Here is a 19,562-nt window from a genome sequence, read left to right as displayed (position 1 = left end):
AATCGGGGCTCGTTACAACATGGGCTGAGCCTTGTACATTATACAACAAATAATCTGTGGAAGGAATCCAGAACTGGATCAATTATATTATTATCTAATGATTTATTAATCATGGAATATGAAAGCAATTTCTGGCTGTTTCACTGCCTAAGTAAATTCTTTAACCAGCATTGATCACTTCATGATTTTTTTTAATATCTGACAGATGAAATTAAAAGCATTTTTTGCCTGCAAAAGGCAGGATACCTGCCAGGTCAGTCTCTGAGATCATCTAAAATAGTTGTGCTTTGGGGTTTTTTTTGGTTTGGTTTGGGTTTTGTTTGGGGTTTTTTTTGGTTTGGTTTTCTTTTTTTTTCCTCTCTCATGAACTGATGTTAATATTAGTAGTTAATTACAGACTTTTAATGAAGACAAGCTGTTATCTAATTTCTGGAGTTTATCTTACATTGTATGCTGGGACTATTTTTTCTGTCATAATAATTACTCTTTCAGATGGTATTTTAGTGGGAAATGATCCAAGAGATGAAATCACAAGAGATGAAATCACTCAGAACTCCTTGACTTACCAAACAAATATACCAGCATAAAGTTTTGTTTGAATTTCCATCATTATCTGGATAGTTGTTGGATTTCCATCATCATACCATGTGAGTGAGTCCTTGAGGAGCTGGGCCTCACACAGTCTCCCTCCCCTCTCTTCCCAGTCAGGGGGATTTTAGGAATAAGAACATTTGAGAAGGAGGTGGTGAAAGCAGCAACCTTTAGCCCCGGAGGCAGCTCCTGTCACGTAACGTTGCTCTGTGTCCCAAGCTGAGGAGCAGAAGGGACAGTTACGTTGTCCACCTTGATACCCTGTGCCACACCTGCTGGTACGTTTTACCCACTCGTGCTTGTTTGTATTCCAGTAACTTGTGCCTGAAGGAAGTATTTACTCTAGGAAGAAATTCAGTTTTGATTTGAAAACACCAAGGGACAGAAAAGCCATCACTTCTCTTAGTAATACCATCGCCCATTTTTAAAGCTAGTGTTTTCTACCATAAAATTTTTATGTGCTGCTACCTAATAACTTCTCAATCCCCCCCCTTTTTTTTTTTTTGCTCAGCTAAACAGATCAAGCTTCTAGATTCTCTTATTTTAAAGGCTCTTCTGCTTAAAAAATTATTTTTGTGACTTTTTCATGCACCCTTATAAAAATATTTAACAAGTTTTTTCAATGAGACCACCACATCAAGATTCATTATTCTCATCTCGGTCTTGACATTGACAGACTGTACTCTATTATTTCTACTTTGGAAGTACTCTCTCCTCTTCTTTATGATTATTTATTTCCTTCATCTCTCTTCACAGTTCTTCCTCTGCTTCCACTTTCTTTCATGGTTCCTCTCCTTTCTCCTTTACCTCACTTTCCCTCTGAACTTTCCTCATTACACTTTATGCAGCTATTCCTCTCCTCACAGCCCAACCTAAAGAATGGAAAACTCCAATGAACAAGCATACTAACCTCTTTCTGGAGCATAATGTGATATTTAGAAACTATCACAGTTCAGAAATACTTTTATTATTTTGTGTATCTTTCTCTTAGTTCTTTTTTACATCCATTTTAATATATTTAAGGAAGCAATTGTCTCATCAAAACTATCTCATTTTATTGTTAGCTCATGTTCCGTATTTGACTGTCAGCAAATAGATATCTCCATCCCGACTTTTATCACACATCCCATCCATCTGGCACTCCAACACAGCTTTGGAATTTCACTAACACACAATGAAAACACCATTGGCTGCTTTCTTCCTACAAATCTTTCCCTCCCCATATGGACATAAAGATAAAGACAAAGATAAGATGGCTGCTCTTTTTTATAGGTAAGAGCAGTTGCAGATTTAGTTTCCCTGAGTGTTATCTCTGACACCCATTTAGCTGGAGTGATAACTGTTAAAATGAAACATTATCATCCGATGACTAAACATTCCACTAGTATCTCATTTCTATCAACTGTCAGTACAGACAGGCGTTAATACAATAAAATTAAATACAGGAAGAGTTACGCTGCGTGTGAAAAGATATGAGAAGCAGCAAAATAAATGAACCCTTGTGAAGAGCTTGTGTTTTTTATTTTAATTTGTATTTCCAACTGCAGCTAAAGAGAGTTTACAAGAGGTTGGGTTTTGCAAGATAGCCGGAGCTAGGATTTTTGCTCATGCACAAATGTGATGGGGCAAAGCTTCCTTGCTTTAGAGTAAATATCAGATGTCATGAAACCTTCCCATGGCTGAAAGTTGTATTTCAATTGTACTCAATGGTTAGGGAGCAAAGTACAAGAAGACAGAGCGGAATAACAATAATAGATTTTCTTTTATAATATTTGTAACAAGACACAGTGATGCAAAAAATCGTTACAGAGAAAATAATGACCTTGGTTTGTTTTGTTGCGCTCTGAACAGTTCCTTACATCTGCAAAGAGAGAAGTGGAGTAGCAAGACTCAAGTCTAATATGAGCTTAAGATCAAATTGTGGAGTCTCAATTAACAATAATTTAACGCTTTAGCTGTATGTATATGAGCTATAGTAAAATACCCAGAAGCCCCTTGTGAGCCAATCTGTCCATGTAGATTTATTTTATGCATGAATGTTGTGCAATGAATAGATTTGAAATTCTCGTTCAAGTCCTGCTGACCATGCAGTCATCAAGAAGACTAGAAGGAAAATTCAGTAATGGTACCCTGAGGTAATAGATTTTGGGGCATTGCCTCACCAGAAGTGTTGGTACTGATCCTTGAAATGTTACCTACTACCCGTTGTCAATGGAGAGCAGGAACCTTAGAGGACCTGCAGGGGAAAATCTGGTCTGCCTAATTTAAATTGCATATATAATTTAAACCGATACAGGAGTTCTAAAAGTACCTGGATTGTTGTCCACAATCTAGGTGCCTAAATCCCAATTATAGGTGGGATATTGTAGCATAAATAATACTTTTTTTATTATTTAATATCTAATTCTTGAGCCAGGCTAAGTGCTTGAGCTAAAATATAGCTAAGATTTAAAAGCTAAGATGTACCTCTGCAAGAGGGAGAAGAAACAACTGTTCATGTAGGCTTTATGAGTAGTGAAATTTTTGGAAATCTCCAGAAAACATCCTTTGATTTGCAAGAAGGTTTTGAGTTCATTTACATAACTTCAATGTAACTGTGAAGTCTGAATGATGGTTTCTCATATCTTGGATCATCTCCCTGTTATTTTGGACATACAAAACATGTATTTTGTGAAATCTTCAGATGAAGCTCAAAAATTTTATAATCATCAAAATGTCATTTCTAGCAGTTTTTAGATCTAATCAAATTCTGCAGTGACCAGTACAGTAGAAACCCAGTTTTCTAAAGAAGGTGGTTTTGTTGTGGTTTTTTTTTTTTTCATTTTAAATGTGAGAGTTATCTACTAATTTTAGTTCTGATTAATTAACTGTAGATAATTACAAATTCTGTCAGAAATGTGGACTGAAGTATTTGTAATATCCCATGGAAGGATTGGTCCTCCCTGTGAACTACATGAGCACACATTAAGATAAGTAACATAAGACTCTGAACAGAAAAATCTGGGGAAAAAAAACATGCTCATTGAGTGGTCAGAAATTCAGATACTGAGATTATCAAATAAATTGGAAGCAATCTGAACTGAACTAGCCTAGGATGACCAAAGTCCTAATGGACTTTGTTTTCTCAGCTCCCACTGAATATAACTGTGTCATTTAAAGTACTAAAACTACAGAGCCATTTCTACTGCATTACTGCCTTTGAGACCTGGTTCATAAAAGGACACCAGGGTGTTACAGTCTTCCGCATGTATAAGGAGATTCAGAGAAATTTACTGTCTTAGAAGAAGAATGACTTACAATGGGTTTGCTGCAGAGGGTATTACCAAGCAAATGCAAATGATTTGATGTATGTGTCCAGGAATTTTTAACAACGTTGGTAGCTTTTTTCATCTGTGTATGTTCTCTAATTCATGTTTCACTTGCACTGTGGGGATTCCAGAAGCAAAATATTGATTACTTTGTGCAACATTTAGTCTGTGATAATTGAATCCAATCTTCTTAGAGATCATTGTTGCATAATCATTATTCAGTTACATTTTCCATTAATTAATTTTTGTCAAATTCTTTCTCTGTTAAGATCTCAGTAATGTAGCTGCAGTACACATTAACTGTCGGATGTATGTAATGAGACAAACTCAGATTAAAGGAGGAAAGCAGTCTGGAAAAGAAGCAGACAAAGAGATTGGACAGCAAAACATCCATGGAAAGAGGAGAGTGCTCAGGTTAGGCAACACTGGTTTAGGGAAGAAAGCAACAGAAGAAGGGTTGGGAGAAAGGGAACTCAGCAACATTGATAGAGAGGATAAAAAAGATGGAGAAAACCTCTCGGGTCAATAAATGTTGGCCACTGTGACGGTAAATCATTGGACAAGCTTTATACATGGACCATTGAAACATTGTTATTATTAATCCTCACCAAAACACAATAATCCATCAGCAACACAACCATATTTACATGATGGGTACACATCCCTTAATTAAAACACTTCAAACCCTTGTGGATTTAAGCACCGACCTAATTTAATACGTAAAATTTGCTCATCTGCCAAATCTTAGTGCTTATGAGTTTGTCTATGTGTTAGTTTCCAAGCTGAAGTACTGCCATAGCTATTCAGTGTTTATATTGCTGTTTTATTTTATTAAAGAGATTATTGGAAGCAATTCAGTCTCCTCCTCATCAGCCTCCTCTTAAAAATGACAGTGCAAAGTGAGAGCTGTTAAGATCTGTGAAACCTGTCACTCGTGAGGCACACACAGCTATCGCGTTACAGGCTCTGAAACGGCACAGGTTAATAAAATGCTTTTAGTATCTATTGCCAGGCATTACATAGATCGAAAAAGCCCTGCCCTTTTCACAGTGATAATCCTGAGGTTCCTGAACGACCACAGGAATTACTTGTCTAGTAATAGCATTCTCAGATATGAAGTTCAGGATACTGTCAGAAAACAATGAAAGAAGAAGAAGAAGAAGAAGAAGAAGAAGAAGAAGAAGAAGAAGAAGAAGAAGAAGAAGAAGAAGAAGAAGAAGAAGAAGAAGAAATCATTACCTGATAGTTTTGATCATGCTGAGCCCCATTTCAACACAGCAGTGTGCGTGGTCCTGACGAGGTTCTGGGAGCCCTGACACGCAGTAGTAACAGTCTCCCAGGATCTTTATTCTGAGACAATGATGTTCCTATACGTAAATGTATCAAAGAGAAAGCAAAGATTTGCAGTTATGTTTTCATAATTTTAAAATCAATGTGAAAGCAGTTGAAAAAAGCACTGGAAAAAACATTAACAATTTGTTGCTGGAAGTTTCCTGCTTGTGATTAGTACAATATTGATTTATTTCACTTCTGAAATAAAGTACCTTTACGTTTTCAGTTTAAAAGGATATAGTGATTTTGGTGTTATGCTAGTCAGATATGACCTTGCTGATGGTGAGAAAGGCTTTGTCAGTGTTAGGCTGGAAGCTAGGCCAAGGATTCAGAAATGCCAGCTGAGATAATGAATAACGCATTTTAGACTATATTTCTCCAGGGCATCCTTTCTGCCCCTTTTGTACACTGGAAATAAATGAAAAACCTCTTTCCTGCCACAGATAAACACTTCCCACCTAGTTTCCACTGTCACACCGAAGCATTCCCAACAACTACAGGAGCTGACCAAGTATCTGCAAGCCAAAGATATCAAAGAAGATGTCTTGCATTAGGCTTGTACTGTGGAGAAATGACATTTATTTGGCATCTGGCTAAAGACATTCTTTACCCTAGGAGCAAATACTGAATTTCTTTGCTTGAATACGTATTAACAGTATCTTTATAGACTGAAACAACATATTACTGAGTGATTGGATCATTACTTTGGAAGATCCTTTTCTAGTGAGCAGAAATACCTGAGTTGCCAAAACTTTTGCAGCTCCTAGGCAAGCAAAACAAGTGAGCCCAAGATTAGTTGTAAATTTGCCCAATGTATTCCGCTGGCTTGGTACTCACAGGAGACAATCAGTGCACAGGAACAGAGACCACAATAATTTGAGAACAGAGCTGCAAGTGCCTAGGGGCGGACAGTGTTACAAGTTGAGTCAGGGAGGTGTTTTTATGATGGAGAATCATTGAAATAATAAGTGCAGTATTACCACTCAATCAGTAAAGCTGTGATGACAGAACATTAAAATGAAGACCGGTCATTGCTGGGTAGTGGGATAAGGATTTGTAAAAGTGGTTCATTAGATGATAGCAAAATTTGCCCTGTGGTATTTATTTCCATTTTTCTCTTCTCTTTCTCTCTAGCAACCTGTGGTGGAGGCTGCACTAATCAAAGAAGTGGGGACACACTAAACCCACTGGGGAAGAGAGAACCTTAAGTAGGACGTAGGAGCAAATGTGAATGCTGACTGTGCCTCAGGAATTGAGTACTGGCCAAATGACTGGGACTCCAGGGTATTATTCAAGATTTTGCCTAGGAGGAATGAAGCTTTGTAGTCAACCTCAGACAAGTTTTTACAAATCCTAGAGTGGCAAAGGGAACCTACACACTTGTACCCGAAGCTTTTGCAGAAGTCAGCTGAAGCTTTAAGCATGCCAGCAAGGGTAAAATCTGCCCTGGGCACAGGGCCAAAGTAAGCTGATTCATCCTGAAATCTCCTTAAACCATCAGCAGGAGCTGACTGTGTTTGAAGCTTTGGCTAAGTCTCCAGCTAATACCACTGCTGGCATGCAGAGTGCAATGCCTAGCTGCCCAAGATTCACAAGGAAATTCAAGATTCAAGTCAGGCTTCTAAAATGTCAACATTCATACGTAACTCTCCTCTTTCCTTGTCCCCTTCTCTTCAACCCCTCTACAGACCCACACAAGCAAACACTGGGTATTTTTCATATGGTTGCAATGGAAATTGTACATCCTAAAATCCACCAAAATATTAATTTTTTACATGTTTCCTCCTCAAGGGAAAGATTAAGAGGTTCAATTTTACCACACTTTCTACCTATTTTTTTTCCTGTAGAGTGAAACTAGGAAACATTAATCAACAAGTAGTGAGGACTCAATGGCATAAATCGGTGCATGTTAAATTGTTAATGGGCTTCCCTAAGCTTCTCTCTGTGTTCCTTGGTTAGACAAAATGCAAAGAGATAAAGACATTATAAAACACAGATTCTAAAATTCTTTGGATTTTCTAATTGTGCCATTCAATTGATTCATATTCTAATTGCCATTTTCTTTTACATCTATAAAGTAAAAGGAGCATTTATAACGTCACATTGGTTTGACTGAGGTGGAGTAAAGCAAAAAAGCAGCACTTTACGTCCATTCAGACCTACTACAAATACATTACAACTGATAACCTCATAGTATAATATAGTGGGGGGGGGAAGGAAAACCAGTCAATTTCCAGGAAAGAAAGACAGACAAGTCTCAAGTAGTATCATATTTTAGTATTATAATTAAATTTTTAAATGCAACATTTATAATGCAGTCTTGTACCTGTAGTACCTGCCTATCTGAAGATGTGGGAATCCCCTAGTAAGTGAGCATCTAATTCAGCACAGTTAGAGAACATAGTCTGCAACAGAAAAAAATCTCAGCTGTTTGGTTCTTAATGACTCACTTAAACTGGTTGAAGTGCTGATTCCATTAATGACAGATGAGGCCTCTGTCACCTGGCTGCGTGTCTACTCATTTGCTGAAAATCAGAACAAGGCTGACCGCTCCAAAAAGATGTGATTTTTTTAATAAGAATAAGAAAGAAGAATGTTAATGCATAACAAGACCTGTTAATGAGGGTTTGAAGTACGTGAGTGCACGTGTGTGACACAGGAAATCCATTCGGCTGTACACGAATGTATGCTTTTTCTTGTCAAGACACGTCATCTCTTCACTCATTTGCCAAAGCTCAGGAAGTCATCTACAGAGTGAGATATCCAAATGGAGATGACTATATATAGGTGTCCATATGTCAGCCAGCAGTCAAGGCTGCCACTACAGTCAAAGGAGAGCCAGGCAATGCAGTCAGTGAAGCCTAGGGACTGATTCAGCTCACAGCTAAAGCAGTTGGCTGGGCTTCAGTTCAATTGTCTACACGAAAGCTCATGGTGCATCACTAAGACCCCTGGGTACATGAAGCACCCGTGCAGGACTAACAGACGTGACATAAGATGTATGTCCCTCTGGAGCGGTGCAAGGGCCAGGCAGGGCGTCTCTATTGGCACAAGAAGCCACAAAGAGCACTTAAATGACTCCTTGTCTTCCTTTTTTTCTTGTTAGTCAAATCATTATGACTGTTAAACATGAACTGTGTTACAATCTGACTATATCATCCTTACCCTTTCTATTCTTCCCTTATTATTCCCATCATACCTATTTCAAAAGTAAACTGTGGATTTTTTATGACTGGAAATGTTTCAGCTAGAAGAAGATAATTCAACAACTGCCAGTAAGGACAGAGGGCTAATGGTGTCTGCCTTTGGCAGAGGAGGACTACGTGGTCTCCTGAGATTCCCTCTGATAACTCTGTAGTTTAATCACATCTACAGTTTAGACTAGGTGCTTTGTCAGGTTGGTTGTATTAGTAGATTAAGGTTAGATTCATGGCTAATGTGGGTAGCCTTGCTGTGGTGTGAATAGGAGACTGAGTTTTGTAAGGGCTTACCTACTCTTCAGTGGTATCGAATGATAATAACGGCATTCAAGATTTTCCTCACACTCTAGAGCTCAAGTCCCCTTCTTAAAACCATCTCACTGCAATGGTATCTAGGACTTGCAAGTTAATATTAAATGAAAATGAATGAAAAATATACACATGCAGCTTCTCATTTGCTACAAGTGAAAGATTAAGGGACTTGATTCTGCCAAAATGAATTGAAATCAGTAGAAATCTTGCCTGGGGATATTGAGCAGACTCCAACACTCAACTATTAATAATAATAATTCTAGATGAATTCAGTGGCAATTGATAAGAAATCTTTTTCCAAACCACCTTAATCCAGAGCAAAAGAAAATACGCAGATTTTTCATAATTACCTCATACGTGTGAATGTTTTATGTTTAAGATTATTAAATACACCCTTAGTGATTGGAAAGAAAGAAAAGCAAATTGGCATAAAGTGGAGCTGAAGAAATATCAAATTACTGAAAGACACAGTCAGAAACTTAATTAATATTTCTTGTTTCCTTCGGCTAAATTTCTGATGAGGGGAAATAAGTGATTGTGTTTTAGAAGTTACGCTACTTTTTCAGTTCTTCCTGTGGTGAATTAATCACTTCACCTAGTTTTGAAGGGAATCCCATAGGCTGACAAACATCCCACAGAAAAGTCCACATTCGCAATTTTTATAATTTCAAGCTAAAAATTTAGAACACTGTGGATAAGAAATTACTGAGACTGAACTGCAGAACAGGAAGACCATACACATAAATCTCCTTTTAAAAGGCGGCCAGAGTGGGAGGAGGCAGGGACTTGGCCTTTGTGTACAATAGCTCAGTTCCTGAAACATTTGCCAAAGGTGTAGGAAACCTAGATAAAAGGCCTTTCTCAGCATGAATGGGTCTAGGCCAAAGCTGTTCATCAGCAGGCTGTTTTGGGGTTGGCTGGAGAGAGAGGTCCATCCAAATTCCTCCTATTGCAGCTCTGTCGCTTTGGAAAACAGAGCTGGGACCTTGACAGAGCCAGATGGAGGGAAGTTCTTGAGTTCGGTGATGCAGGCAGAAAGGAGGACCACGTTTGGGTCACGGCTGCAAGGACTGTTTCTATTTTTTATACGCATAAAGGGAAAAATGTGGCAATCTTTCATCCTCTGCCTGGACCAGGGAATACTTAAATACAGCCCTATATTAAATTCTTTTTACATAGTTTAACAGATCATATAAGGAATGCTTTTGTTTGTTGTTTTTGGGGTTTTTTTGGTTGGTTTTTTTTTTCAGAATAGCCTATAGCAGGTTGGTTAGAACTTCTCCAGGTTGACAGAAAATATGAGTATGGGGTCTCTCATCCTGCAGAAGGAACTGAGGCACGTTCCTGCATGAGTTTTCTAATATATTATACCAACACTTCTGTCCCTTGCCATATTGTGGAAGAAAACTAGCTGTGGCTGTTGTGTCTGGTGAGAACCATCCATGCCAGCTAGTGTTAATTACTAGATTGTGCCAGTGTTTTTAGGCACAGAAATCCGTTAAGGATGTGTGTTTCTCTCCTGCTAAGGTAGGAGCAATTCTGCATGGAAATTCTGCCCCTTAGGAATTTCTAGGACTGCAGATACATAAAAGGTGAGGTGGATTCCTAAATCACAGAGAGATTTGGAAAAAGAAATTTTATTTAATCTGTCATTTTCATCTGACTTTTTTCATAAAGTGCCTGTAGATTATCAATTCTAAAACTGTTTTGTGGACTGGGTTTTATTTGACTACGCAGGTCTTTTGATGATTTACTGGGCCCTCTAGCATCTGAAATACTACAACTCTAGTAAGAACATTGTCTAATAGTGTCGTTTTTTCATTAGTATTAGACAATTAGCTATTGACACTGATGAGGAAGGAAAACACCCTAGAATTAAGCACTGCAAAAAGACCATTCACTCCTTCCCATTACTATAAATTCATACAATGTCTTTATAATTAACTAAATATCAGATATGTACACTCATAATCCAGTTAACTCTGCTTCTTAATACAGCACCCCAAACATATATGCATGAAGAAATTCACGCCTTTATTTACTGGCATATATGTTTAAACAGACAGGGTTTTTTTAGGGAATTTCTAGAGTCCTGCGGGTTATATGCCGGAAAATCATTTCACAAAAGAACAAAGCACTGCCAGCTCAGAGGTTAAACATGGCAGGGAACAGTAAAGCACTGCAACAGGAGTGTCTTTACTGGGGAGACAAAAGAGCCTTTAACACCTCCCACTCTTCCCTCTTTGACACCAGCTGGTGCAGGTGTTGTACTGGGGCCATACGCTGATGCGTTCTTCTGGAGCTGCTGGTTAGGCTGGTTTCCACCCCTGGAAACGCTGTCACAAGTAAGACAGGTAATACACTGTGGAAGGAATCCTTGGCAGGTTGTCTGCAATCTCCCAAGAGAGAAGTTAACCAAGGTTACAGAAAGAGACCACCTCTCAGAAAAAAAATAAAAAATTATTCAGATCTTTAATAAGCAAAAGCAACCTGTGATTCACGTTACATAAATAACTCTCTCGCTAACACCAGGCTAGTCACACAAAGAGAAAAAAGGCTGATATTAAAGTGTGAATTTTCCATTCAGCATCTACTGTTCCTCTGAGTAAGAAGCACTGGTAATCTGGTTTGTCATACGAGAGCTGATGAGACTGTAAAGAGATGAAGTGTCTTACAGGCCAGTCATTTTATTCTTGTATGAAACCTGTGGATTTTAATCTTTCAGTTTCAGCATCAATACTTCATATTAAGAATGGGTCCAAACTCAAACCTAAGACTCTCTGTATGTTCATCTTTGTATGCGTGTCTAAATTAAAATATTGTGGCTTGATTTTAACTTTAGGTCTCAGTGATGTTGGACTAAATCTCAGCTGCTGTTGCGACAAAGCTCACAGATGTCTGCTCCTCAAAGGTTTAACTCTTTCCTCTTTATCATATCTGAAACTGAATCTACCCACAGTGTAGATATACATTTAGAAATATGACAAACAATTTAAATCATAGTATCAGCTGACATCTAGCACTGCAGAGAAGGCAGAGGAAAAACAAACATCAAAAATAACTTATTTCATCAAATCAGGACCTTTTTTAGGCTTAAGTGTCTTACCAAATGCCATCTTATTTCCCTTCTCTCCTCAAAAATTCTGCCTAAGGAAAATATTAATATTAATTAAGTTTCTGTTTGGGCCTTTCAGTAGATGGATATCTTTTCTTCATCTCTGTTTTATGCCAACTTATTTTTCTTCCTTTCCAACTGTCACTTTTATCTTTAATAACTATAAATCTTTCACAAATATCATAGAGCGATTAGAAAGGGGAAGTGGCTGTACATAACATAATATTAAATTTCTTTGTTATAAGAAATATTGAACTGAGTTCTAATTTTTTATTCAAAAAGTGCTCTGTGGTAATGATACAGATATTATGGAATTTGTTATTATTAATTATATGCATCAACATATGCCATAATACTTGATGTAACCGACTGAAGATTAAAAAAACTCTCAGAGCTCTCATTGCTTCTGCATTGCACAAGAAGAAGGAAGACTGAATAAAAGAAACAAGAAACTAAGCTAAATTACATTCTTCAGTAAGCTGTGAAATAGTGTCGTCTTTAATACTATATGATTTATGTAAGATGATAGAGCACATCAAACCATCCTTTATATGATATTATAAAATACTACTTTTATTTAGAAGTAAATAAGGATTTATAAGGATTTTCCCTAAAATCTAAAGAAACTGCCTCAAGCTTTCTGTAATTTTTTGCAGTGATAATAATTGTTAGCAAAATCCAAGAGTTTGAGTAACAGTGTCTATTTTAAAGAGTTATGCTAGTTAAGCTGATCAAGAACTAGTTAAGTGATAGATCTGAAATCTAGATGTGAATGTGTAATCCTCATTAGTGGAAGACACTTCTAGGGAGGTTTTGAAAGGACCCCTTTCCAAAAGGCTTGTCAGGGATGTATAGGCAAGTATGAAACCATTGCTAATAACATTTGCAGAAGGAATAAGACTGGTAGAATGATTAACTGCCATGCAGGCATGGTGGTCATAATCAGACAGCAAGACCATAAAAACCCCAAAATAATATGTTTCACTACAATAATGTCATCACTGTATGTTCAGAAACATGTGATCTTTGGACAGTGATCAAGGAAAGAGTGAACAGGAGGAGTAGTAATGATCTACCTCCACCACACTAGTGGAGGTTAATCCCAGAACACTGCTTTCAGTGCTAGTACCTATGCCTTAAAAGAGATTATGAAAAATTGGGGGCAGACCAGAAAACTAGCCCAAAAAAATTATTTGAAGGAATAAATCTTACAGGGAAAAAAGCTTTACAATTAGCTTGGTCTGAAAAGTAGCTTGATCAAAGCACACAAATGTATTCCTGGAGAACATCTGTGGCTACAACTGGATTAGTCTAATCAATGATGTGTAGAAGGGAAAAGCAAATTCACTGACCAGGAAAAAAAATACATGAAGGAGCCTAAAGTCTTGAATTTAGTGACTGGGACATTCACCTGAGAGGTGACTGTCCTGATGATGAAGTTTTGCAGACACAGAAGTTCTGTCGTCCTAAACTCTGCAAATTTCTGGGTAAGAAATTAACTTCTTGGCTGTGTTAGACAAACTAGTATATTTATTACTCACCTACATTTTTGGGACACCTACTTCTATTTCAGCACATTCAGTTCTCTCCATTTATCAGTTTAGGACTGCAACAGAAAGATTTCTAGGGGGTTTAAGTAGGAGATGTATGACAAACCACAGAGAAGGGGGAAACCTCTGTGCATTTAAAGAAGCAAAATTTTCAGTTCCTATAAAATATTAAAACCAAGCAGGGAAGTGCCTTCCGTGTTAAGTGGCAAGTGAAGGAAGATTCTCTGGATTACACTTTTAGATGTAAATGCCTTCCTTGTTTTTAACTGCTTTATTATATCTAGTCCTTCTATACAAAATATCTATTGGCTAAATATAGTTTATGGAATGACTAGAAAATATGGTTAATGAGCATGAAAGAAGAATTTTTTCTACCAAGAATGCTAGGCAAAATTGAAATGTAAAGAAAGGCAATAAATCATATAGTGTACATATTCTTCCTAAAATATTTCTGTGACATATATACATTTAATTTGGTTTAAAATAGGTTTCTTCAGCTAGGGTAGGTATTTTTGTTAAGCCATACAGAAGCAGAGATTACTCCTACAAGCTTTCTAAAAAGACAGGACTGAGGTAATTTCTTTCACCCTGCTTGGTTTTAATGTAGATCAGAGTTGATGGGTTTTTTTGTTTGCAAAACAAATATTGTAGATTGCATTTACCAGTTTGTCAGTGTCCAGGCAATAGGTTATGGAATCACTCTGTACATGAGAAAACACATTGCTATTTGAGATAAAAATAGCTGACTCAAAAGGGCTTTGAATAATTATGGAAATCTTGCCCTTCTTGACTTTAATTTGCAAGCTGAGATACGACACTGAGGGTCTTACTAGATGCAACAGGTGCACAAATACCCAATATCCCTGAACCAGAAATGTATAAAAATTAGTGAGGGATGTAGATGTGTACATAAGAGCAAGTCACTCTAGGATCCCTTTATAGTAAATAGAGAGCATGGTCAATGATATTCAGAATGTAATTTCTGTTTTCCCATAGTAGGTGCCTACATTTGGTTGGATAAATTATCAGCTAAACTCAGTTAAATGTACTTCATTGCCTACACTACCAGCCTTATTTCCAGCAAGGAGGAGAATTACAAAACTTCCTTAGAAACTGTCCTAGGAGATCTGCTCTCATGCCATTCTTGGTCTAGCACTACAGAAACACAAAGTTCTGATGACTATCTGAGCTCTCACTTCCTATCAGAACTCATCACTTTTGATGAAACTTTTCAGTTTCTTCCAACCTCAGTGTCTGTATAAAATCCCAGTGGGGAAAATCTGAATTAATATTGTTCAAAGCGATCATAGAATCTTTTCCAAAGCTCCCAAATACAGATTTGACTTCACATCCCTTTGCAAATAAACTGTGTTTAACTCACATGTGCTAGTCGATCAAATCTGGCAAAGAGTTCATTCAGCATTCGAACCAATTCCTGGGCTGACAGAGTTGTGGAGAGGTTGGTGAATCCTTTAACATCTGCAAAAAGAATGCTAAAAAAAGAAGAGATATTAATATTCCAGTCTATTTCATTTGATAACTGAATTGCTAAGTTACTTTCTAGAAATTTACAGGTGAAGGACCATTTTAAAGTCATGCTACCTTTGCTCTAGACCTTTGAATATTCTGAAGTACTAAATACAAATATTGAAGGGACTAAAGAAATATTACCAAGCAGGAGCAAAGGTTTTGCCAAAAATGTGTTATGCAGTTTTGGAATTTCAGATCATTCAGGAAGATATAGTTAGGTGTTAATAAGCACAATTGTCCCCCTTTATCAGTGAGAAGACTGAAGCATAGTGCACCCGTAATATAGAGGGCTACATAAACACATTGACTTGGCACCCAGCTGTCTGTTAGTATCTGAAGGTGTTCTTTGAGGTTGGGTCTATTTATAGCTAGTTTTTACAATGGGTTTGATTTCATCGATTTCAATTTTTAGTGTGATTTTCAGGCTTTACTTATCCATGTGTCATACAAGACTCAAATCCTAAGACAACAGACAGATTCATGACGGTCTTGATACATCCCAGGCTCAGGCCAGCTTTATTGCATCTAATTTTAGGGACTTGACAGAAGTACCTGAGTTAGAAGTGTAGTACCCTCTACTTAATATATGAATCTTTATTTGTCTGAATCCTTGTTCTTTCCATTGACTTCACAGAGAGCCCAGTGTGATTATACATTGAATCTAGGTGCATCAAATTGGGTGCTTAAAGTTATGGTAGGATCTTAGTCAACAAACTAGTTGCAAACAGAGCTCTAATCTATGTTGCAGCAGCCAGTGAATTTTCTAGCTGTGCAGCTTTGGCTGTTCATCATGCCCACAATGAACACATGAGAATATAGAGAAACATACAGACACATATAAACTCAGTGGTGTGCAAATGGCTGTACTTAACAGCCAAAGAAGGAAAAGTATTGCCTACTTTAAGAAGTTGTAACATTCAAAAAGATACATATCATACTTGCACAGACTGGAAATAACCTAAATGAACCTCGTTAGCACCTCAAAGTCAACTAATGACTTGGATTACAATCTGAGTAGCTGATCTTTCATTTGTGTTGAATGAGATCACAATTTGACAGCATCAGAGAATCACTAACGTAACCAGTAATAAATGCAGTCATGATGAGGTGGACAATAAAATATGACTAATGATAATTCAACTCATCTTCAACAAAAAACCCTAACTGGGTACTAATTTTTGGAATTTATACTCCATTGGTTTAGGTAGTGTTCAGTATTCAACATTTAGGAAAAAATAGGGTGAAACCCAGTTTTGAAAAATCTAGTCCCTGAAATCTGTACTCTAAAACACACAGAATTTTCATTCTAAAACTCTTTTAAGCATAAATTATGTTTCAACTTTTCACCCCTGACTACAACTCTTTTCCATTCAAACAGAAGGGCCACCTTATCTCTATTTTGATTCTTTTACAGCAACACTTACTCTGAGAATGAAACAGGGTAATGGAAGACATTTTAATGTAGTGCAATTCAAACCTTTTGTAAAGGTTCCTGATACTTTCCACCAGATTTAATAAAATAATATGTCTGAGCTACTGCAAGGCCACAGAAGAAGAAGATAATCAATTTACTCTTCTGCAGAAGTTCAAATTATGTTTATTGAATTCATCCAGACAAAGTTATATTTGGGTTTCATCAAAAGGCCAAGTACATGCTTTCCTAGCAAACCATGTCCCATCATATTCAAAGATGCTTATTTATCACTTCCTTCAGTGATGGACACTCAATCATTTGCCCTTGTGGTTTAGGACAAATTTATGGCAAATATTTTTGGCTTAGCTAAATATTCTGATGGTCAGGAACCACAATAAAATCAGAAATTCTGTAACATCATGAAGAGGAAGCTGATCATTCTGTTGTAAATGTACAATGAGGACTTATTACTTTGAGTAGCAGCTCAATAACTATCACCTTCCCGCTAACTAATTTCAGGAAGGACAAAATTTAGAGAGGGGAATAAAAAGGGAAATGGAATTAGGAAAATTATAAGAATGATTGAATGAAAATGGCTACTAAACAGAGGAGCCACATGACATGTTTATGTCCTTCAGAACATCTTACAAGTCTTCATCTCATTTCTCAGCACGTGGGGTCAACCAGAAAGTTGTGGCAGAATCTATGACCACGTGCAGGCAGGGATCCCCTTTCTGTGCAAACCTGATCACTTAATTAAAGTGAAAAAATACATAAATGGTCCAGCCCCCAGTGTTCAGTTCAAATGGGTCTTGCCATGGCAAAGGCATCCAGCCATCCTAATAAGTAAAAGAAGGCACCAAAGTGCTTATCTGCTCGGTGATTAAAAAATGGTACACTAATTTCCTAATTTATGAATGAATAATGCAATGGAACGGAAACTTTCAAATGAGAGACACTTAGAAGCATCTGAGACCTTAAACATTAAAGAGAGTCTGCTGCACCCACCTGACATTCTCATAACGATGAATGTAGATCTTATGAAACTGGTGTTGCAAATGTTCATCTTCCACATTGGTCATATCATTTATCATTTCCAGGACTACAAACCGTGGTAACACAGAGAGCACCAACCGTTCCTAAAACGGAAGAGGAAACCAAAGTGTCACTATCAGTCTGAATTAGTACTTCACAGGAAACTGAGCTCTGCCCTTTTTAAAGAACTGGATAACTGGCAATTTAAGATATGACCCTGCCCTCTAAAAATTCAAGATCAGACCAATTGTGATAATTCACATTACTAACCTGAGTCCAGAATGTGGACTGTTCTCTCTCCTTCTCTTCCTAGAATTTCTTCCCTCTAATGTTTTAAGCTTACTTGTTCTTTATTTAAAGTTCCATCCTACTTATTACCTCCATTACAAGCTTCTCACTAAACATCACTTACAAACATATCAAGCACTGAATTTCAAGCAGTGGTAACTAGATTAACAGATATAGGCCAGAGGAATTTGAAAGTAGGATAAAATTTTTATTGTTGCTTATTTATCAGAACTTTCAGAGTGCGTGTTTAGCATTCATAAAATCACAGAATCATTTAGGTTGGAAAAGACCTTTAAAATCATCAAGTCCAACTGTTAACCTAACACTGCCAAGGCCACCACTAAATCATATCCCTAAGCACCGCATCTGCGCATCTTTTAAATACCTCCAGGGGATGATGACTCAACCACTTCCCTGAGCAACCTGTTCCAATGATTGACAACTCTTTCGGTGAAGAAATTTTTCCTAATATCCAATTTAAACCTCCTCTGGCACAACTTGAGGACATTTCCTCTTGTCGTATCACTTGTTACTTGGGAGAAGAGACCGACACTTACCTCACTAAAACCTCCTTTCAGGTAGTTTTAGAGAGTAATATGGTCTCTCCTGAACCTCTTTTTCTCCAGGCTAAACAACCCCAGTTCCCTCAGCCGCTCCTCATAAGACCTGTTCCCTAGACCCTTCACCAGCTTCGTTGCCCTTCTTTGGACTAGCTCCAGCACCTCCATGTCTTTCTTGTAGTGAGGGGCCCAAAACTGAACACAGTACCTGGGGTGTGGCCTCACCAGTGCCAAGTACAAAGGGACAATCAATTCCCTAGTCCCAGGATGCAGTTGGCCTTCTTGGCCACCTGGGCATATTGCTGGCTTATATTCAGCTGGCTGTTGACCAACACCCCCAGTCCTCTTCCATCTGTCAGCTTTCCAGCCACTCTTCCCCAAGCCTGTAGCATCGCAAGGGTTGTTGTGACCCAAGTGCAGGACCTGACACTTAGCCTTGTTGAACCTCATACAATTGGCCTTGGCCCATTGATCCAGCTTGTCCAGATCCCTCTGCAGAGCCTTCCTACTCTCAAGCAGATCAACACTCCCACACAACTTGGTGTCATCTGCAAAGCTACTGAGAGTGCACTCGATCCCCTTGTCCAGATCATGGATAAAGATATTAAAGAGAACTGGACCCAATACTGAGCCCTGGAGAACACCACTTGTGACCGGATATATACATTTAATAAACTGTACAATCAACAAAAAAACCAGAGAATAAATAAAGCAAAAAGTATGCAGAGTAACCTGACTCTGCTTAGTGAAAAGGACAACATTTAGACAAAGCTTAGTTGTCTTGTCAAAGATCAAAGACAGGGATAATATACAGTAATGCACACCTAAGAAATGTTTTATAGGAAAGTTTTAGCCATAGACTAGTTTGTATGTCAATAGAGTTACAATAGTTAACAGGAACTAAGTTTTAAAGTGACTTGGGAATCTCAGGGTCTTCTCGATAGTCTGTGGCATTGAAGTGCTTACATCATTTTGACAAATGGGACCGGATTTCAAAGTTCCTCGAAAACTCTATATATAATCTCAGAAATAGACATTTATATGTGTCAGTGAAGCAGGTTTCCAGGATGACTCATTTGGCTTGTGGCCCACTTTACCTCTTTTTTGAAGATCCCCCCCCAGACAGATTGTGGGCTGAGCTGTTCTGCTGACCCAGAGCTGACTGTTCTTTTTCCCAAAGGCTTTGTACGATCTCCCTGTCGCATAATGGATTCTTCACATCGTACGGTAAGGGCTGTACAACAGCAGCCACCAAAACAGTTCATGGAATATATAGCCTTCTACCATGCCCTGAGGCATGTAGGAGTGGGGAAAACGGGTTGTTCCG

General features: G+C 37.9%; 1 protein-coding gene across 3 annotated transcripts in view; it reads right to left on the bottom strand.

The window, feature by feature from the left end:
- The window catches only part of ADCY8 (adenylate cyclase 8), a 129,356-nt gene that overhangs the window by 59,237 nt on the left and 50,557 nt on the right, over window positions 1-19,562 (bottom strand). For all 3 annotated transcript variants that reach the window (XM_075743311.1, XM_075743312.1, XM_075743313.1), the window contains exons 3-5: window positions 17,361-17,491; window positions 14,790-14,901; window positions 5,139-5,266 (exon numbers count right to left, since the gene is read on the bottom strand). In XM_075743311.1, the coding sequence (XP_075599426.1) occupies window positions 5,139-5,266; window positions 14,790-14,901; window positions 17,361-17,491 (371 nt within the window). The remainder of the gene's footprint in view (window positions 1-5,138; window positions 5,267-14,789; window positions 14,902-17,360; window positions 17,492-19,562) is intronic.

Source organism: Balearica regulorum, chromosome 2 (genome assembly GCF_011004875.1).
Source record: "Balearica regulorum gibbericeps isolate bBalReg1 chromosome 2, bBalReg1.pri, whole genome shotgun sequence".
Taxonomy (NCBI): Eukaryota; Metazoa; Chordata; class Aves; order Gruiformes; family Gruidae; genus Balearica; species Balearica regulorum.
This window is presented reverse-complemented; position numbering and strand designations above follow the sequence as displayed.